This window comes from Staurois parvus, unplaced genomic scaffold (genome assembly GCF_062004578.1).
Source record: "Staurois parvus isolate SC_StPar_1 unplaced genomic scaffold, SC_StPar_1.0 ptg000209l, whole genome shotgun sequence".
In the NCBI taxonomy this organism is placed as follows: Eukaryota; Metazoa; Chordata; class Amphibia; order Anura; family Ranidae; genus Staurois; species Staurois parvus.
In genome coordinates this window covers 4,183,403-4,206,479 of record NW_028318005.1, presented here as the reverse complement: position 1 = coordinate 4,206,479, position 23,077 = coordinate 4,183,403, and the positions used below count along the sequence as shown (strand labels likewise).

At 42.5% G+C, this 23,077-nt stretch overlaps 1 protein-coding gene across 4 annotated transcripts in view; it reads left to right on the top strand.

The window, feature by feature from the left end:
• The window catches only part of PPARG (peroxisome proliferator activated receptor gamma), a 118,128-nt gene that overhangs the window by 62,569 nt on the left and 32,482 nt on the right, over nt 1–23,077 (top strand). For all 4 annotated transcript variants that reach the window (XM_089678696.1, XM_089678695.1, XM_089678694.1 and 1 more), the window contains 3 exons: nt 1,125–1,374; nt 3,488–3,657; nt 9,803–9,941. In XM_089678696.1, the coding sequence (XP_089534822.1) occupies nt 1,140–1,374; nt 3,488–3,657; nt 9,803–9,941 (544 nt within the window). In that variant the 5' untranslated portion in view covers nt 1,125–1,139. The remainder of the gene's footprint in view (nt 1–1,124; nt 1,375–3,487; nt 3,658–9,802; nt 9,942–23,077) is intronic.

The window sequence follows — 23,077 nt, the reverse complement described above, 5'->3', positions numbered from 1 at the left end:
ATTGCATCCGAAAATATCGAAACCTTCCGAATAGTTTTGATATATGATATCGAATCCGCCCAAAATACAGTATAAAGCAATCTTCAGAAAAAACTGCAACTTTTTTTAATCCAATGAATATACGTAACGAATGCTGAATATAATGAAATTAATAAGTTCAACAAATATGATGAAACAAAACCCTGCAATGATTGAATGTATCCAAAACAAAGTGAAAATTTCCAGCGTGCATGTCTACTCAATGGTGCCATGTAGGCAACAGATCTGTGGCTGCGTTTGACCATATTTGCTTTCTGATAGGATGCTGAAGGTCCTGCTGAGATGACATGCATTGTAGGAAAAGCAGGTCTAACACAGTCTTTTGTAGCATTTCAATGTTTGTGCTTGAGCTATATTGTACTGTACTGTAAAACGCAGCTTGTGAAAACACCGGACATGGGCCATAAACAATGCACCCCAACATTCAAAGCAGTATAAAACCCAAAAATAAAAATGTAATATATTGCATCTTACCAATCCTTAAATATGCCGGATGCATTTGTTTTCTTTTTTAGGCTTTTTTTCCCTTTATTTTCACTTGGTGTTCCTGCCAGCAACATCCCTCCTGTCTTGGGGTGTCTCCACTCCATTGGATAGCAGCATTGTCAATCTGGAGAAAGGGATTTAGACTGACTTGACTAACAAATGAAAGCTAAACAGCTAACATTTATTAAGCCGTTATGGCAACATTTGTTTTTCCTTTTAGGATAAAGGTTTTACATAAATGAATAAAAGCTGACCATTGTAAGCACCCCTATTAGTATTAAATGAATTGTCTCTCCCCCCTAACTGACACTTTGGCTGAACAGTTTGGTCTGCTAAAGGAAATTAAAAATAACAGACTTACTGGCCAGATCACCAGGTGAAAATAAAGGAGGAAAAAAGGAAACCAATGCAGCCACCACATACAAAAATTGGTAAGCTGCAATATATAACATTTTTATTTTTGGGTTTAATACTACGTTACTTTTCTCAGTTACTAACAGGTGGATTTCATAAATGCTTAACGTTTTCAAGTTTAATTAAAATTAACTTTTTGTGGTGGCTTTTAAGTTTGCTAACAGTGTATCTATGTTATTTTTCAGGAAACAGCGTCAACCATGGTGGACACAGAAATGCCATTCTGGGGCATGAATTTCGGCATGAATACCATGGAACTGCCCTGCATTGATGACCACTCCCAGGGCTTTGACATCAAGCCATTTGGCACAGTGGATTTTACAAGTATCTCAGCTCCCCACTATGAAGACATGCTGGAAGATAAATCATTCCTATGCCGAAATGACCAAATGGACACTGATTATAAGTATGACCTGAAACTCCAAGACTGCCAAAGTACGCTGACTTTTTCCATGTTCATCACAGTTTTCTGGAGTCTTGTATAGATACAATGCAAAACCTCCACCTAATATGACAGGGCAATTGATAAAGCAAGAACTGCTACATTGAACACAATAGGAAGGCATTATCTTCCTTTGCACTTTCAGACAATGACCCATTCTTTTCAGGGTTGGCGGTTATCTGGGTATAAATATATAACATAATTGTTCACATAGTATAGTAATATTTCTGAAGTGGAACCCACATAACTTAAAATGTATGTCTGAACTAAATAAAAAAAAAAGTTGTACATCTCTATAATACATGCATATTGCCATGTTTCATCAATTTAAAAAGCTTTGAGTTTAGAAAAACATCTGTTGACCTGCCAGAAACCTACTAAACTCCTAACTAATTATTTGTTGACCACACTGCCTTTGCCGTGCTCAAATTGCAAACAATGTTGTCAGTCCTACCTAGGTCTCCCCTAGACTACAAAACACCCACTTTTGTTTTTGACTCTACAAGTTTGCCTTTACTGCTTTTCTCCTTATGTTAAAGTTACATAGTTACAGAGTTTTAAAAAAGACACAGATCCATTTAGTTCAGCCAATAAGAAAACATACAAATAGAAAACCTCCATATACAACACCCTATACCTGCAGCTGATCCAGAGGAAGACAAAAAAAACCTTGGTCCAGTTTACTCCATTGGGGGAAAAAAATCCTTCCTTATCCCCCTAAGGCAATTAGATATTTTTTTGGATCACCAATCTCTGGTTTTAGAAAACTGCATTGTAACTGCTTTTCTTGATAGGGTACCCCCACCCATTGATTGATACTTACCTTCCCCATGCTCCTCCAATGCTCTGTTCATTTGCAAGAACACTGGGCTTCCTTGCACATAGTTAAAGCTGAATTCCAGGTATTATCTCAATTGCATATCTACGTTGGCCCAGCTTGGACCAATGTACGTATGCATATTTCATACCTGTTTAGGAAGCTGAAATTACAGTAGTGGTTGGTGCTACTACATTGGACACTGCAATCTTCTAGGTCCTGTGCCAAGTAGCTGCCCCACTGCACACCAACCACATGGGGTCACTTGATCAATGTGCCACCTTTCACAGATGGTATTTTTTTAATGAATATAAGGCATTCTTTGATTGGACAAGGTGGAGATCATGACGTCAACTCATCCAACTAGAGAAAAAAATACAAAGCTTTCTGTTAAGGATGACAATCCCAAGCTAGTGATCCCCTGTTGTCAGTATGCAGTAGAGAATCTGCTTGGCACAGAAGGTGGAAGATCGCAGTGATCACTTTAGTACCACCAACAGGGGCGGACTGACAACTCATGGGGCCCCCAGGCAATAGGGGATCATGGGGCCCCTGTGTCCTTGCCCAAACTCAAAAAACCCTATGAAAAAGGTACCAGGGGCATCCCATGGGGCCACCTACTGACCCCAGGCAGTGCCCGAGTTTCCAAATGATCAGTCTGCCCCTGACCACCAACCACTATAGTGATTTCCAGCTTCACCAGCATTCCCTCAATTATGAAATATGCATACTTACTTTGGTCCAAGCTGGACCAATGTAAGTATGCAACTGAGATCATAACTGGAGACTTCAGTTTTTATAACTGTCTCCCCTACCTCATGTGACATTGTTCTGCCCTAGGGATTAGTCACCTGAACGTAACAACTGCATCTTAGAGAAGGAAGAATGTGATACGTTTCCTCATACCCAGAAACACTGGGTAGTTATCAGTGCTCACACAGAAAAATTGAGTGGTGGGGCAGTATGGAAAAAAAGTGGATAGAAGGGCGAGTTTTCATGAAAATCTGTCACTTTGCCCATTCTCATTAACCAAGTCTTTAAAATGTATTATTTTCAGCTTTATAAAATGCTTAGTGTGTACATTCAACAAAAAGTACTTATATTGATGAAAATGCAAGAATGCATTACAGAAAAACAGGTTTCAGTTGCCTGTAATCAGATCAGTCAAGAATGATTTATGATTCCTTGCCTACTGCTTGCCACATTTGTCCTCTGTCTATTTGTATAAATCTGAGAAAATTATTTTATTGACAAATTTATGGTCCAATCATTCTTTTTTTTCAACCCAGATATGATCAAATTGGAGCCTCCATCTCCGCCGTACTACTCAGACAAAACTCAGTCATTCAGTAAACCGCCAGATGACACTTGCAATTCCTTCATTGCCATAGAATGTCGAGTTTGTGGAGACAAGGCCTCAGGGTTCCATTATGGTGTCCATGCATGTGAAGGCTGTAAGGTAACATATATACTTCAATGGGACAGGAATTCCATCCAGTATATACCTTATAGTGTGTTTAAGTCAATATGTATGAAATGTGTGTAAGAAAATATTTAGGCATAATATGTAGTTAACAGAAAAAAACTTTACTTACAATTTGTACCTAAACATCACTTAATAAATTAGTCAAGGCAATTCTATTAATCTAAAGCTGCCATGCCAATATCCTTTTACTAGTCTAATATTTTCTTAATTTACCAGTGGAACGGGTGGACTGAACCACTGACTAATTTCTTATATGTACCCTCCTTCCTCCTATATCACACATGCCAAACTCAAATGACGGAGCATCTCCTGAACAACGGTGCAGTTTTCTGTGCTGGTGGTTGTGGCTGCGAAAGCAGGTGCAGTCCCACAGGGGCAACCACCCGCACAAATGTTAACCTAGCCTTATAGTATTTGGAAATTAAGGTTACAGTAATTGCAACTTACAACATTTTATCCAAGAGAAAGATTTTTTTTAATTCTAATAATTCAAAAAGTCTATTACTGCCAAACTTTTATAGAGGAATGTAACTTGTATCAGCTGGAGAACAGCTTGGACTTCACACATAGACAAGTAATACCACATTGTAATGGCTTCAGCAGGTGGTGATTTGGTGTGTGTAATCACCAGTAGAGTTCCTGAAAGTCCTTAGAAGTGTGCAATTCAACCTTTTTCAATTTGCTCAAAAATATAAAATGAAATAAGAGTGGAGTGACCCAACTTGACCTGAGCATCAAGATATCAGATATTTTACAGATTTAGACTTAGGACCAGTTTTGCATGGTCCATGTGCTCCCTCTTTGCACGAAGAACAGTAGAAGAGTTCATATGAAGAATGTGTATCATGTGAACAGACCGGACTGGTTGTTAGGGGAGGTGCTATGAGTATTTATCTCACCTTCCCTAACAGCCGGTTCATCTTAGCGTGACTAATTTCAGGTGATTTCTCAGGTTTCACACATCTCTAGGCTGTCCTGTGAAAATGAATGAGCTGTAAATCTCATCATAATTGTAGAGAGTTTAGCGTAAACCTTTCACAAACCTGAGCAGTCCAAATTAAAGCTTAAATACAGGATCACCTTTTTTGTGCCATAAAATTGACTTACCAGTGTACAAATAAACCACAAAAAATCATTAACTCTTTGTCTACCAGCCGTGAGCTTGGTAATGTTTTTCAGCTGACTCTCAGCTGTCATGTAAAAATGATTCACAGGTTGAAAGAAAGAAAATTGCTCGATTTCTCCATCAGCACAAATAGTATCTGTTCTTATCAGTGTCCAGTAGGGGTGCTCTGCCGTCATTCTGGTCTTGTGGTAGAAATGGCTGACTGTATAGTATCCCTGCTGGTTTGATAGGGGCTCTGAAGGCTAGTGCCAGCTGGAAAAGAAACTGGGGCACCCACGGGATGTGGGGCATGGGAGTAATTCCCCCAGGAAGACTGGAAGAGCCCAGTTCATCCTGGTTTGAATGGGTCTACCTTGTCTGGCCATGGGCTAGGAAGGCAGAGAATCCATGGCGCTGTGCCCCCTGGGAGTTGGTCTCCCCAGAAGGGCTCTTAGTAGCACTTGGGAGTGGGAACCCCACTGTGAGAATTACGCACATGGTCATGCCACCTATGCTTTTTTCTGTTCTTGACGTCTTTGGGATAGGCCTTTCGGCTAAGTCCAGGACAATTTTTTAGCTACCAGGCCTCAGGGCCTAGCCTATGCACCTGCACAGGCGCTATTTATTTATTTAATGTATGTTTCTTCTCACGTTTTTGACACTTTTGCACTTTTGTCTGTGTCTTTTTTTATTTGGATGGATGATGTGGGTCCTCAGGCCTACCCTGAAGTCTAGAGGGAGGATATGTGACCATTAGGTTCCCTCCTCCCCTGAACCCAGAGGGAGTCCCACTTCGGGAGAGCTCCTCACCAGGGGCGGACTGACAACTCATGGGACCCCCGGGCAATAGGGGATCATGGGGCCCCTGTGTCCTTGCCCAAACTCAAAAAAGCCTATGAAAAAGGTACCAGGGGCATCTAATGGGGCCCCCTACTGACCCTGGGCCCTTGGGCAGTGCCCGAGTTTCCAAATGGTCAGTCCGTCCCTGCTCCTCACCCAGTACTCGTTGGCTGGTTTTGCTTGACCATGAGGAGAGGGATCTGCTTGGCCTTTTGGCCAGGAGGACCATGGTTGAACCTTGTCACTGTCAGGAGCTCTACACCCTGGGGGTTCAGGGTAAGGTCCTACTTCTTCTGGAGGTGGACAGAAAGCACAACCTTAAGTACACTTTTTTGTGTGTTTTACATGCACTTTTTTGTTCACTTAGGGGTTTTTGTTTTTGTACACCACCACGGATTAAAAAAGAAATTAGAACAAATCAGGGTTGATGGGGAATTCCTCCAGCATTGCTATTATATTCTGTTGGTAGGCGTTTTCCCTATCAACAAAATACAACGATCACTGCTGGCCAGCAGTAATCAGGTGAAAAAAAAACAACAGGCTATCCTGAAGATGATAAAGAGAATGACTTCAGTCAAATTTTGATCGATCTAAGGCTGGCTTAACTTTTAAGTGTTAAGCAACTGCAGCAGGGGAAATTAAATCTGTACCACCAGACATGGCTGTGCTGTGTGGCAGAGCTTTGTAAATCTCAGGACTGGATTGACAAAAACATAAGTTTGTCATTTGCTTCAAGAAAGCAGAAAATAGGAGGTAGCAGGAATAGGAAGTGATAAACACACACAAACACACGTACCAAAAATGTAAAATGCCTAAATCTTACCTCCCTACAATAACAAAGTCTATGTCTGGGTGGTCGTATCCTGTTGACCTCTTGAAATCCACATTATTTTTGGGTTGTATGCACTGAGGATATTAGCTATAGTTAGCTTTGCCAGATAATTTCTCTTCAGAGGCCAGAGAAGAGTCAGTTTATCATGAGATAAACTGATTGTAGACATTTTATACTTCAATGAACTCTCAAATTGTAGACTTGCATAGAATATATCACTGTTTATATTACACATCCATAAACTGCTGGATGGATGAGAAATCACAACCATATATTTTATAAAGTCAATAATTTTTCTTTTTCAGTGAGGAGGGTTTATCTGTGTTTGTAAGTGAATTATATCAGGTCACTACACAGGCAGCAGAATAAAAAGGTTCCACAAATAAAACCGTTGTCTCCATAGACCACGGTGTGATTCTATAATTTATGATCACTAAACCACAGCCAGCAAATAAAATATTCTGAGCTATGGTCTTTCAACATAAATTAGTGAGACATTTTGTCACCTGATAATAAAATAATGAAAACTGGGAATTTTAAAGTCAGACTCTATGCACACAGCTAAATGCACAGATGGAATACAACTATGCATGCGGTTGTAACCTGCATTTGTATTTCTGTCCAGCCAGTTCTGAGATTTGTACAGCTCTGTCAATCAGCACAGTACTCTGTCGCACAACACAGCTCTGTCTGGCAGGTCAGGAGACCTGATTTTTCTATTAGGCAGTTCAGTAACACTTACAGGTCTCCTCACTACCCCTCTCTGTGAATGGGCAGTGAAAGGAGAAGCAGCAGATTTTTATGGCAAATTCATGCTTTACACCCATTGAATTGCAGAGCAGCCAGAGCAATTCACCGCTCCGGCTGCTCTACATTGCCAGCTACTTATGGATGCAGTGTGGTGCACGATTCGGCGCATCACATGGCTCTCCTTTTTTTTTATGTACAAGCTTTATTTGAAGTGTACAAAACGGATACTTCATCCACTGCAATGTCAGGCAGCACAATGTGATTTGGGCTGTGCACTGAAATAGAAAGGAGAATGTCTGCATTTTACCGCAGCACTGGGCTGCGTTCAGTGTAAATGGGACACATAGGAAACAATTATTTCCTGTGTGTCCCTGCAGTGACTTATGTTTTACAATGCAGTCAAACGTCTGTCACCGCATATACTGCCCTTAAAGTGGAACTATAAGACATATGCATGCTGCAGTCTTTGTTTTTCTATTTCCACCCCCCTCCCAAGGTAACAGAATTGTGTTACCTGGCCATCCGGCCAATAATTCTGTTATTTTTCCTCCATTAACAGACCAAGCTGTCCAACAAAAAGTGAACATTACAGGGTTGAGATGAACCATTTAATACTGACAGGGTTGCATTTAGTATCAGTTTTTGTTTGTTGCGGGGTCAGGACGGGTGGGGAGGCTTTGCAGTGGCACCACCTGTTGAATTCAATGGGACCATGCTGCAACCGCATGCCATATGTGGCTATGGTGGTTGAGGCAAGGTAGTTCAATATAAAACCCTAATCAAGATGTAGAGAAATCCTCCTGGGAATAAAAGAAACAGGCATGCAGGAGGCACTATCACCTCTTAAATGCCTGTAAATGGACTCTAAACTACCTCTGAAAAAGCGATTCACTGCAGATCACCTTTCAGAGGAGCGGTGGAGCCTGTCCTCCATATTAAAACCTTTATCCTACAAGGAAAAAACTTTATTATTATTGCTTAGAAAGTGTTAGCTGGAGTTAGGCTTTAATTTAATGTAAATCTACTAGCCAATGCTACTGTCAAACAGTTGTTACATTGTTCCTCCATAGGTAGTGTAGAGAACTGAGTGAATTCACCCTAAGACAGGAAGTGTGTTACTGGGTAGATCAACAGGCATAATAAAAAGAAAGGGAAAAAAGCGTACAAAATAAAATGATTGCAGCTATCACATGTAAGGATTGGTAAGCTGCAAGATGGTACATTTTTGGTTTTGGCTTTGGATGGGTTTTAACCACTTCCGGTCTGGCCCATGTATATAAACGGCTGGACAGGAGCAGTGCAGAAGCGGGTGGCCATTTATAAACGTCCTCCCCGCTTCCCTACCTGTGCGCTCCCTAGGAATGCACAGCACCGCAATCACTGTACGGAACACCAATCGCTGTACGGAACCTCTGTGGGAGGTCCCGATTATGTGATCACTGATTGGCCAATCAGTGATCACATGAATAGTAGTAAGCAAGATGTCACTTCTGACATCATTGCTTACTACTAGTGAAATCTGTGAATGATCAGAGGTCACATGGTACAAGGCTATTCACAACAGCCTTGTACCATGTGACAAGCTGTGACCAATCACAGCTCACACAGTATTTCTCAATGGCTGCAAGAATGCAGCCAGAGAGAAGAAGAAATTATTATTATTATTATACAGTATTTATATAGCGCCAAAGGGTATGCTCAGCGCTGTACAGTAGCAAGGGGGACATAACATGAGACAAGACAGTAACAATACACTACACGAGGGGTTCGAGGGCCCTGCTCTTTCGAGTTTACAATCTAGGAGAAATGATTGCTTTTACAGCTTTTATGGGTGTAAAAGCAATCAGTGTAAAAAAAAAAAAATCTTCATCACCCCCCACAAGTAGTACAGTGTCACTATGGTGACAGTGTACTGCTAGGGTGACAGTATGTTAAAAAAAACATAAATAATAATATAAAAAAAAACACAAATGTTTTGAAAAATTATAATTTTTGGTTATAAACTAATTTGGGTTATTTTTTTTTTCTAAAAAGATAGATGAATACATTTTGGCCAAGATTTATGAAGAAAGATTTATTTGCAAAATTTTATAAGAAAAACACTTTTTTTCAAAATGTTTGGAATTTTTCATTTATATAGCAAAAAAATAAAAATCCCAGTGGTGAATAAATACCACCAAAATAAAGTTTTATCTGTCTCAAAAAAATGCTAAAAAATTCATATGGGTACAGTGTTGCATGACCGCGCAATTGTCATTCAAAGTGTGATAGCACTGCCAGCTGAAAATTGGCCTGGACAGGAAGGGGGTGACAGTGTCCGGACTTGAAGTGGTTAAACTTATGCTCATGCTGCCTCTCCTTTCCCTACACTCTGTTGTACGTCTGTTGTAAAGACTGATTTAGGTATTAGATATATTTTTTCCTATGTCCTGTCAAGGTATAGGAGCTAATTCTTAAATAACTAATGATATGATATGAAATTAAGACATTTCAGCATACAGTATATGTTTGTTGCTCATAGATCCATGTGTTTGAGAACTGATCCTTTGAACACATGTATTGGTTTTCTAATGATGTTCTCTTCCTTATAGGGATTCTTCAGGAGAACAATCAGGTTGAAGTTAATTTATGAACGATGTGAACTCAATTGTCGCATTCACAAGAAAAGTCGCAACAAATGTCAGTACTGCAGGTTTCAGAAATGTCTGGCTGTTGGGATGTCTCATAATGGTGAGTAGAAGAATGTCCACCATTCAATACCATTATCCACAAAATCCATCCATCCAACCACAGTGCATATAATACAAGATATTATCAGCTTCTAATGGTTTGGTGAAGATGGACCAAACCTAATACTGGCTGTTTTAGGTTACATTGCAGCACTGACATCTGTTCTATGATATAGTGTCCTTATATAATATATAAAAAATCTATAAAATATAATATATCCTTATAAAAAGTCATTAAATAATGAACCTAAGAGCTATGTCACATGGGCAATTCAACTGTTGGGAATACATCACCAGGGGAGCAACCAGGGAACTAGTCAGGGAGTGTCTCCATAGAAGTCAGTAAGCTTAGTGATCCTGTTGCTGGAGAACTGTCACCAGCATCAGGATCACTTGTGTAACATGACCCTAAGGCCAGTGTTTATGAGACAAAGACCCATGTGGACTGTATAATGCATAACAACCATCAGCAATCACCTCTCTTGATCCCTCAAAACTGCTAAAAGCTGACATCATTGCTATGGGTTGCTGGGCATCATTGTTCTTTGTATTGTCTTTGTAAATACATTCAAGTCTAGCTTTGGTCCAGTTTTCCAATATAGTTTTGGATAGGCTCAATAAGAATTAGATTTTTGGCCGTGTGTCCATTGGGGAGATATCCCTTCTCTTTGCGCCGTTGTGACTCCTGGATAAGGAAAAAGGATGGGAAATTATATCAAATACTTACTGTACTTTTCCTTTCCTGGCACCAATCTAATGGCAGCATACCATGCAAGCTGCCATGTTGGTGCCAGGAGAATTGTATCAGATTCCATCATTTTCCTTTCCTGGAGCCAATCCATGGCAGCATACATGTGATAGTATGCTTTCATATTGGATCCAGGAAAAAAACATTTTCATTTGTTCTGACCTTTCTCGCTCTACTGATTTTGTCTGTGTCCATTGGAGAAATTTCCTTTGTCCTGACAGAAAGTGATGAGAAATCTCCTCACTGGGGACACAACAACACTTTTCAGGTTTATCCAAAACAAAAAAGAGCATCAGTTGGGATTGAAATTGTATTATTTTGCTTATAATGCTAAATATGTGGTGTTTTTACCAGTAGATTTGATACCCTGGTATACAGTAAATGTAGCACGAGATGTGTCTAAAAAAACTGGTGAATGGTTTGATATCTCAACGGCAACATAGGCCAGGTTTGTGCACATGCATATGACTATCCAGAGACACGACAGAAAGCGCCACCTAGCATGGAGTAGACGTGACCATCAGGGTAACTGTGGGCAGTTGAGTGTGAAGGTTAGGATCACAGTGCAATGGAGCAACGAGTGAACATCAAGTGTTGCTACTAATAAGGGAAAACAGTGACGGAGACACATGAAATGTTGGTGCAAGTGTACGGGACGGAAGCCATGAGCAGAAAATGTGTTTACGTCTTTGCACTCCCTACGACCTCACAAACACCCCCTTTCCTCTCTCTGATCACAATCTCATCACCTTCACAGTCTCCTCGTCTTCAAACACCTATCCCTCCAAGCAGCAAACAATTACCCGCAGAAACCTTCACAACTTGAGCCCTGCTCCTTTCCACTCTGCAACTGACCAACTCTGTGACAGAATCTCTCCCCTGTCCTGACCTGGCCACTGCTGTCTATAACAGTTCGCTTTCATCCGCATTAGACTCACTTGCTCTTCTAACAACATGAAGCATCAGACCCCGACTGTTACAACCTTGGCAGACTGACCACACCAGAAATCTTAAACAACATAGTCGTGCGCTGGAGCGATTGTGGCGTAAAACCAAATCTCAACAAGCATTCACCCGATATAAATCTTCTTTCTTAACATACAATTCCTCAATTCATGCTGCCAAACAAGCCTACATTGTCACTCTTATTAATACCTTGTCATCCAGTCCTCGTTGTCTCTTCTCTACTTTTAACTCTCTACTTTCTCCACCTCCACCCAGTACCTCACTCACTGCTCACGAGATTGCAAATCATTTCAAAAACAAGATTGACGCAATTCGTAGGGGCATCGCCACTGCACAGAAATCCATCCCACTTAGCATACCTTATACTAAACCTCCCTCAACACTTTCCTCTTTTGACCTTGCCACTACCGAAGAGGTCACTAAGGTTTTCTCAGAAGCCCGTCTCACTACGTGCCCCCTGGATCCTGTCCCCTCACAACTACTACGGTCACCCTCTTCTTCCGTCCTATGCTCCCTCACTAACATCTTCAATCTTTCCCTCTCTACTGGTGCCTTCCCCTCTCCTCTAAAGCATGCGCACATCACTCCCATACTTAAAAAGCCCTCCCTGGACCCCACCAACCTGAACAACTTAAGACCCATCTCCCTGCTGCCATTTACCTCTACACTCCTAGAACGCTTAGTCTACAATCGCCTGAGCTCCCACCTCACCGACAACAACCTTCTTGACCATCTACAGTCTGTCTTTCGCTCACTCCACTCCACTGAAACTGCCCTACTAAAACTCACTAATGATCTACTAACTACTAAAACCAATGGCCACTACTCCGTACTCTTACTACGTGACCTCTCTGCGGCTTTTGATACTGTTGACCATCCCCTCCTCCTCAAAAAACTTCACTCTCTTGGCCTCAGAGACTCTGCTCTCTCCTGGTTCTCCTCCTACCTATCGCAGCCCTCCTTCAGTGCTACCTATAACGCTGCCTCCTCCTCTTCACTCCCTATTTCTGTAGGGGTCCCTCAAGGTTCTGTCCTTGGACCCCTTCTCTTCTCCATCTACACCTCCTCCCTTGGTCACTTGATAAGCTCCCATAGCTTTAAGTACCATCTCTATGTTGATGACACACAAATCTATCTTTTTACCCCTCACCTCGCCCCTTCAGTCTCCTTTTGCATCACTAACCTACTAAGTGACATATCGGCATGAATGTCACTCCACTTCCTCAAACTCAATCTTTCCAAAACTGAGCTCTTAGTATTCCCCCCAGCCCGTGCCCCCTCCACTGACTTCTCCATCAAGATCAATAACACAATCATCATTCCCTCCCCTCATGCCAGGGTACTAGGTGTAATCCTAGACTCCCATCTGTCCTTTCAGCCCCAAATCCAATCACTGTCCAAATCTTGTAGACTTCACCTCCGCAACATCTCCAAGAAACGCCCGTTCCTAACCTCGGAAACCACTAAGCAATTTATTCACTCCCTTGTTATCTCTCGCCTTGACTATTGTAACTCCCTCCTCATTGGCCTACCTCATCGCAGGCTATCCCCTCTTCAGTCTATCATGAAGGCTGCTGCCAGAATCATCCACCTTACAAACCATTCTGTATCTGCCACCCCTCTCTGCCAATCCCTCCACTGGCTTTCTGTTGCCCAACAGATAAAGTTCAAAACATTAACAATAACGTATAAAGTCATTTATAACACTGCCCCAAATTACATCACCGATCTTGTCTCTAAATATCACCCAAACCGTACTCTCCGCTCCTCGCAAGACCTCCTACTCTCTAGCTCCCTTGTCTCCTCCTCCAATGCTCGTCTCCAGGACTTCTCCAGAGCTTCCCCCATCCTCTGGAACTCTCTACCCCAATTTATCAGACTATCGCCTACTCTGCTCACTTTTAGGCAATCTCTGAAAACCTATCTCTGCAGGGAAGCGTATCCTGCCCTCAGCTAATACTGGAATCTTCTACTCTTCCAACCAGTCAATCCCCCACAGTTACTACCTTTTGTACCACTAGCCCCTCCCTTCTAGATTGTAAGCTCCAAGGAGCAGGGACCTCAAATCCCTCTTGTATAGAACTGTATTGTTGCTGTATTGTCTCCCGTTATATTGTAAATCGCTGAGCAAACTGTTGGCGCTATATACATCCTGTATAATAATAATAATTTACGACTGGTTCAAATGCCTTTGTGACGAGAAGGAAACAACTGAGGATGAGCCACTTTCGGGTCAACTGTCAGAAAGCAGAACCATTCCATTCCAGTTCAGGACAATAAGTTAAAGGTTTTCAAATTAAATTAATTGACTCAACTGCAAGATCGATTGCTCTGACGAATAATTTATCAGAAAAGTTTAAACAAATTTCTACTAGTGTTTGGCCAGCTTTACTTAAGCTGGCCATACTCTGATTGAAATTCAGGCAGTCCTGCAGGGACCTGCCACATTTTGAACTGTGTGTGTGTTTTTCTGCTCAATAGAAGTCGTTTATTCAACTTCTGTTAAAGGGACGCATTGGAGAAATCAGTAGTGTTCAATCAGCTTGAGTTGCTGATAAATGTATTCTGACAATGGCTGGAATGAGTATTTCACTACATGTTAGTTACTGTACATTCACCAAGACATGAAAAAAGGAAAATGTCTTCTGATGACTGTTATGGTTACCTTTCTAGTGTTGCATAACAAGAATGTTCGGAAAATTCCATTCAGAGTTTTTCACCATGAGAATTGTTTTACTATTGTCAGCTACGCCTATGTTATATCACAAGGTTTTGCAAAAATGACATTTTGCTAAACGTCTGTGCAAGTGTGAAGAAGAAGGGAGAGAAGAAGACAGCGAAGATGCAGCGATGAGGCCTGAGAAGAAGGGGGGAGACCCCAAATGTTGAGAAGAAGGCCAAGAAGAAGTGAGGAGACCCCAAACCTGAAATGAAGGGAGGGGACCCCAAATGCTGAGAAGAAGGCCAAGAAGAAGAGAGGAGACATCCAAATGCCAAGAAGAAGGGAGGAGACCCAAATGCTGAGAAGAAGGGAAGAGACCCCAAATGCAGAGAAGAAGCCTGAGCATAAGGGAGGAGACACCAAACACCAAGAAGAATGCCAAGAAGAAGGCCAAGAAGAAGGCAGAAGGCCCAAAATACTGAGAAGAAGCCTGAGAAGAAGGGAGGAGGCCTCAAATGGCATGAAGAAGGCTGAGAAGAAGGGAGGAGGCCTCAAATGCCAAGAAGAAGGCTGAGAAGAAGGGAGGAGGCCTCAAATGCTGAGAAGAAGCCTGGGAAGAAGGGAGGAGGCCCCAAATGCTGAGAAGAAGCCTGAGAAGAAGGGAGGAAACCCCAAACTCCGAGAAGAAGCCTGAGAAGAAGGGAGGAAACCCCAAACTCCAAGAAGAAGCCTGAGAAGAAGGGAGGAGGCCTCAAATGCTGAGAAGAAGCCTGAGAAGAAGGGAGGAAACGCCAAATTCCAAGAAGAAGCCCGAGAAGAAGGGAGGAGGCCCCAAATGCTGAGAAGAAGCCTGAGAAGAAGAGAGGAGACCCCAAACATCAAGTAGAAGGCCGAGAAGAAGGGAGGAAACCCCAAACTCCGAGAAGAAGCCTGAGAAGAAGGGAGGAGGCCTCAAATGCCGAGAAGAAGCCTGAGAAGAAGGGAGGAAACCCCAAACTCCGAGAAGAAGCCTGAGAAGAAGGAAGGAGGCCCCAAATGCTGAGAAGAAGCCTGAGAAGAAGTTGAAAATGACTACCAGGGATAATATTCACGTGCAAATCACAAAATAACTCACTGTCATGTGTTGTAGGTGATTCATTGGCAAGAGGGTGTCAGTTCCAGTTTTCAGTTTGTTGGGGGCATTGATAGCCCATTAAATGCACAGTGTAACACTTGTCAACATGCCCACAGCAGAAAACTGCAGTGCACTAAAAGTTGTGAAGGAACACTAACCACTTTACAACACCAAAACGCACATATTTGGTGGAAGGGCATGTGGGCCCAGCCGCCACATATATGCAGCACTGTCTTTTTCTCAGGCGTGCTCCATCAATGCCCCTAAAATGTTGACCGAGCTGTCAGTTGACAGCTCACAATCAACTACTGATGGTCGGGAGCAGGTAGGATGGCCAAATTATGCAGAGCCCCTCCTACTGGTCTCGAGTGTCACTGCTCCTTTAGGACTTGTTCATGCTATGTGTAGTGATCTGCATTGTAGGATAAACAAAGGTCACAAAGAAAACTATCGTTCACATTGCAACACTGGTGTGATGTGCGCTGCAATGTAGAAATGTGGAAAAATGCAGCACTGGATCGCACCTCAGTGCATCTCAACACACCGCTGCTTTATTTCATATAAAACTGATGCACTGAAGCACGCATTGCACTACTCGCATCTCAAAGCCAGCACTGCCCTAGTCTGTGCAGTAAAACATAGCCCAAAATTTCCGGCTCCAACCGCCATAAGGGCTGATTTTATCTTGCCACTGAGGGGGCGGTAAAAATGTGCAACTGAGCCGTGTTTTTACCACCTTCCTAACCAATCCCTCTTCCGCTGCAGAGGCAGTGGCTGCGGGTGTACACATGCATTGCATTGCTTCATGGCTGTGACAGGAATTATATTCTTTGTTACATTTGGCAGACACTACTGCCTGCCAAACATGACCCATTCAAGTGAACCACAAACTCATGCAATGCACACGATTGCAGCTCAGTAGTTCAGCTCATGTAGGGGGCAGGGGCGGACTGACCATTTGGAAACTCGGGAACTGACCGAGGGCCTGGGGTCAGTAGGGGGCCCCATGAGATGCCCCTGGTACCTTTTTCATAGGCTTTTTTGAGTTTGGGCAAGGACACAGGGGCCCCATGATCCCCTATTGCCTGGGGGCCCCATGAGTGGTCAATCTGCCCCTGGTAGGGGGTTAAAGAGGCGGTGAGGAGGTGACATATCGCCTCCTCACTGCCTGTCAAACGCCTCTAAAAAGCAATCCAAGTGTGAATCGCATTTCAGGAGAGTGGCAGTCCTTGCTGCAGGTATAAATGAGCCCTAAATGGGTTAATATACATAAAGGCCCATATTGCTCCCCATGTTTTTTAGTCATTGTATTATAATATAAACCTGTTGTGTTGCCTACTCCGTATCGTACAGATTCAGTTAAAAGAAAAAAAAAAAGAGATTTGTGAGTTTTGTCGGTGTCAGGAGTGTCAGGAGTTTTGAAGTTTTTCCTATCTTGGCGGCATGATGTAACGAAGCCTGAAGTGCAAATCCGGTAAAGCTGCAGGAATTCTGTTTTTGACATAACTCTTCCACGGGATGTTCACCTGAAGGTGTCACAGAGGGTGTCGCTGGGAATTTTCTCCTTCGTGACTTTCAGGACTTTTCGAAGTATTGGTTCCTCTTGCAGCGCAGACGACGTGACAGAGATTGTTTAGGTATAAACCCGGGCCCATTAAGAAAGCCTGAACACCAGAAAGGCCTGCTCGGGGAGGAGGAGGAGTCCTGCTGGAATTACCTCATTCCTTCCCTTCATTACTCCACACTGACAGGAAGACAAACAGGCCCGGCAGGTTGAGGGGACGGTGCTTTTACAACATCATGTGAAATACAAAGCAAACACCTTAAGGGCCCAACCAGGTCATAGCAATACAAACCTTTTAGCATTTTTTAGGGCCGTTTTCATGGATGTGCATGTGGTTTACATTTGTTTAGGTGCCTTTTTAACCACTTGCCCTCCTGACAGGGGCGGACTGACCATTTGGAAACTCGGGCACTGCCCGAGGGCCCGGGGTCAGTAGGGGGCCCCATGAGATGCCCCTGGTACCTTTTTCATAGGCTTTTTTGAGTTTGGGCAAGGACACAGGGGCCCCATGATCCCCTATTGCCCAAGGGCCCCATGAGTTGTCAGTCCGCCCCTGCCTGTGATCATTGACCTTTCATGGCAATTCTACATGATTTATTGTTATTTATTATTATTATTATACAGGATTTATATAGCGCCAACAGTTTGCTCAGCACTTTACAATATAATGGGAGACGATGCAGCAACAATACAGTTCAATAAAAGAGGGTTAGGACCAGGGGCGGACTGAACATTTGGAAACTCGGGCATTGCCCGACGGCCTGGGGTCAGCAGGGGGCCCCATGAGATGCCCCTGGTACCTTTCATAGGCTTTTTTGGGTGTGGTTTGAGTGTGGGTGAGGACACAGGGGACCGATGATCCCCTATTGCCCGGGGGCCCCATGAGTTATCAGTCCGCCCCTGGTGAGGACACAGGGGCCCCATGATCCCCTATTGCCCGGGGGCCCCATGAGTTGACAGTCCGCCCCTGGTGAGGACACAGGGGCCCCATGATCCCCTATTGCCCGGGGGCCCCATGAGTTGTCAGTCCACCCCTGGTGAGGACACAGGGGCCCCATGATCCCCTATTGCCCGGGGGCCCCATGAGTTGTCAGTCCGCCTCTGGTGAGGACACAGGTGCCCCATGATCCCCTATTGCCCAGGGGCCCCATGAGTTGTCAGTCCGCCCCTGGTGAGGACACAGGGGCCCCATGATCCCCTATTGCCCGGGGGCCCCATGAGTTGTCAGTCCGCCCATGGTTAGGAGGGCCCTGCTCCTTGGAGCTTACAATCTAAGAGACTGCTATTTTCTTAAAGAAAAGCCAGCAAGCTGCTGTGTTGTTTTCTCAGTTGTCGGGACAGTAATTTGTCATTCCTGCACAGTAAACACTCAGGGCTTGAACCACAAAAGGAAAGCTTGCTGAGCATGAAGCAATCTGCAGCCCTTTATTAGTCAGTCTGAAGTTATGTTTGACTATGCTGTGTTAGAAACCCAGAAAAAATTACTAACCCCCGGTGCACACCTAAGCATTTTCTGCAGCATTTTGCACAAATGTAGTACAGTCCATTTAACATGATTTCCTATGGGACAGGTTCACATCTGCTCGTTTTCATCCAGTGCGTTTTTTGGAAAAGTTCAGGGATGCAAAAAGTTGCGTTTTTGGTTCTATAGACTTCAATGGAAATATTGCAGAAAAGCATGTATTGCGTTTTTGCTGTGTTTTTGCTGCGTTTTGCATTTTAAATCTGCCTAGCAACAAGAAAAATAAAAAAAAAATGAAAAATCCCCCACAAAATGCATAAAAAACTTGGCAAAATCGCAGGTGCAAAAATGCAAAACGCAATGCAGAAACGGCTCAAATGCAACCTGCATAGGTGTGAACCTAGCCTTACATCACACTAATCACATGTAACTGTAACCAGCATTTTACATACGAAGATTCAATAATGTCAAGAGCTAACATTAAAGCCTAAATCAGCACAAGGGATGGTACTGCTCAGGGGCGGACTGACCATTTGGAAACTCTGGCACGGCCTGGGGTCAGTAGGGGGCCCCATGAGATGCCCCTGGTATTTTTTTCATAGGCTTTTTTGAGTTTGGGCAAAGACACAGGGGCCCCATGATCCCCTATTGCCCGGGGGCCTGCCAGTCCACCCCTGGTACTGCCATTTATTATGAGGAGTCCCTTGTGCTGCTGACTCTTTGCTGCAATCTTCCGTCTTCTGCTCCTCCCATACCTGTGCAGCTGTAATCTTCTAGCACTGCGGGGGTTAATATGAGTGCTGGACCTGTCACAGGCACTTGTGATGTGTGCTGAATATGCCAACCCTTCCCACCCCCCTCCTCCATTCATAAAAGTTGTACTATAACTTCCATTAATGAAAAGCGATCTATGAATGGAAGATGGGTGCATGAATGAAAGGTCTGCCTCCTCCATTCATAGAAGCTATACTAAAACTTCCGTCAATGAAAAGCGATCTATGAATGGAGGATGGATGCATGAATGAAAGGTCTGCCTCCTCCATTCATAGAAGCTATACTAAAACTTCCGTCAATGAAAAGCGATCTATGAATGGAGGATGGGTGCATGAATGAAAGGTCTGCCTCCTCCATTCATAGAAGCTATACTAAAACGTCCGTCAATGAAAAGCGATTTATGAATGGAGGATGGGTGCATGAATGAAATGTCTGCCTCCTCCATTCATAGAAGCTATACTAAAACTTCCGTCAATGAAAAGCGATTTATGAATGGAGGATGGGTGCATGAATGAAAGGTCTGCCTCCTCCATTCATAGAAGCTATACTAAAACTTCCGTCAATGAAAAGCGATCTATGAATGGAGGATAGGTGCATGAATGAAAGGTCTGCCTCCTCCATTCATAGAAGCTATACTAAAACTTCCGTCAATGAAAAGCGATCTATGAATGGAGGATAGGTGCATGAATGAAAGGTCTGCCTCCTACATTCATAGAGCACCTCTCATTGCTGGAAGATATAGTACTGCTTCTATGAATGGAGGAGGGAAGAAGGAAGGGCAGGCATAGTTGGCCCTCTTGGCGGGTGCCTATGACAGGTCCACTGGTTGTATTAATTCCTGTGGCACTGGAAGGTTTTTGGGGGGGGGGGCAGATGACTTTGGATTTTAATTAGGAGAGCACCCAACAGCACAAGGGACACTTCAAACTGAATGTAAGTATCATCCCTTGTGCTGTTTTTTTTATGTAGCTAAACATAGACTTTAAGGGCCCATTTAAAACACATAGGCAGCATTATGGTGCATTCTCACATGTGGGTTATGTGTGTTGTGGCAGGGCAGCCTATTCATTTAGAATGGGCTGCCAATGCACTACAACCCCTGCAGGTTTTGTTTTCAAGGCAGCCCACAGCAACACCTAGATCATTTGCATCTGTGCGTTGTGTATGTATGGAAATGTATGTGCGATAACCTGGCCATTTGCGTGGGGCTGCATTCAGAATCACACCACAGGGTGTTGCAGGGTGATAATGCACAGGACAAAGCAATAGCCTCACTTTAATGTCCCCCCTCTTCAGCAGTACGTAATCACCGTTCCTCCAATCCTCCACTGCTTTGTTCAGCTGCTGGGAGCAGGAAAATCCTTCCTGTAGAAGCTCATAGCTTACACAGGTCAGTGGATTCTCCCCATGTGACAGCTGTAGTGCTTGGTGACTGGCCTAGTGCTTGTCACATCGAATAGGTAACATGCCCCAACATACGTAGAAGAATGTTCTTCATTCCTGCCAACTGAACGGATCATGGGGGAGTGCAGGGAGGACACGCACGGGGAGAAAGACATTAAACTCACCTTTATGCTTCGCTCTGCATAGACAACACATAGGTTTCCACTATAATACTTTTTATATACTGTAACTTTTACATTTTCATGTTTGCTGTTCCATATTCTGATTATTGCACAAATATATAGATTTCACACAAGAAGGAGCTCTCGGTAGTTAAGTGCAATTAAGCTGGGCATAGATGAGTCTTTTCTTTTTTTTTTCTTTTTTTTTGGTTCAACCTTTTGGTTACGATTATTCTGGCCATAGATGAGTCTTTTCTTTTTTTTGTGGTTCAACCTTTTGGTTTCAAATATTCTGGCCATAGATGAGTCTTTCCTTTTCTTTTTTTTTTTTTTTTTTTGGTTCCACCTTTTGGTTTCGATTATTCTGGCCATAGATGAGTCTTTTCTTTTATTTGTGGTTCAACCTTTTGGTTTCAATTATTATGGCCATAGATGAGTCTTTTCTTTTATTTGTGGTTCAACCTTTTGGTTTCAATTATTATGGCCATAGATGAGTCTTTTTTTCCGTCAACCAACGGGTACAGATAAGTGTAATTAAGCTGGCGATAAATTGCTCACTTTTTTTTTCATTGAATGAAAGAAAATGACTTGATTCCTTCATCCACACACTCACTGTGCATAAGGGAATCCTGATCCTCCCGGGAATCCTGATCCTCCCAGGATTCTGACAACTGGGATTCCCTGCAATCAGAATACACTGATCGGTGCTGCTGGCTGTAGCCGGCTGCACTGATCAAGCAGGAAAAGATGGAAGGCTGGTTGTACAATTAAGCTGGCCATAGACAAGTCTTTTCTTTTTTTTTTATTCAATCTTTTGATTTCAAATATTTTGGCCATAGATGAGTCTTTTCTTTTTTTTGGTTCAACATTTTGGTTTCAATTATTCTGGCCATAGATGAGTCTTTTCTTTTTTTTTTGGTTCAAGCTTTTGGTTTCAATTATTCTGGCCATAGATGAGTCTTTTCTTTTTTTTTGGTTCAAACTTTTGGTTTCAAATATTCTGGCCATAGATGAGTCTTTTCTTTTTTTTTTTGTTCAATCTTTTGGTTTCAATTATTCTGGCCATAGATTAGTCTTTTCTTTTTTTTTGGTTCAACCTTTTGGTTTCAAATATTCTGGCCATAGATGAGTCTTTTCTTTTTTTTTTTTTTTTTTGGTTCAACCTTTTGGTTTCAATTATTCTGGCCATAGATGAGTCTTTTCTTTTTTCTTTGGTTCATCCTTTTGGTTTCAATTATTCTGGCCATAAATGAGTCTTTTCTTTTTTTTTTGGTTCAACCTTTTGGTTTCAATTATTCTGGCCATAGATGAGTCTTTTCTTTTTTTTTTGGTTCAGCCTTTTGGTTTCAATTATTCTGGCCATAGATGAATCTTTTCTTTTTTTTTTGGTTCAAGCTTTTGGTTTCAATTATTCTGGCCATAGATGAGTCTTTTCCCTTTTTTTTTTGGTTCAAGCTTTTGGTTTCAATTATTCTGGCCATAGATGAGTCTTTTCACTTTTTTTTTTTGGTTCAACCTTTTGGTTTCGATTATTCTGGCCATAGATGAGTCTTTTCTTTTTTTTTTCTTTTTGGTTCAACCTTTTGGTTTCGATTATTCTGGCCATAGATGAGTCTTTTCTTTTTTTTTTTTGGTTCAACCTTTTGGTTTCAATTATTCTGGCCATAGATGAGTCTTTTCTTTTTTTTTTTTCTTTTTGGTTCAACCTTATGGTTTCAAATATTCTGGACATAGATGAGTCTTTTTTTTTTTTTTTTTTTTGGTTCAACCTTTTGGTTTCGATTATTCTGGCCATAGATGAGTCTCTTTTTTTTTTTTTTGGTTTCAATTATTCTGGCCATAGATGAGTCTTTTTTTTTCCGTCAACCAATGGATACAGATAAGTGTAATTAAGCTGGCGATAAATTACTCACTTTTTTTTCATTGAATGAAAGAAAATGACTTGATTACTCCATCCACACACTCACTGTGGATAAGGGAATCCTGATCCTCCCAGGATTCTGACAACAGGGATTCCTGCTACCAGAATACACTGATCAGTGCTGCAGGCTGCGCTGATCAAGCAGGAAAATATGGAAGGCTGGTTGTACAGAAGTCAACCAGTACTGTATATCAAATTCTGTACAACCAGCCTGCCCATACATTGATCATAATTCAGCCGGTTTAGTAGGGACGATCTATTTATGGACGTTTTCTCTCGCTCTCCAAAAGGAAAACAAATAAGTAAGTATGGGGATGCCATTGTATACCTTTCCTTATGAATATACAGGTTCCCTAGCTGT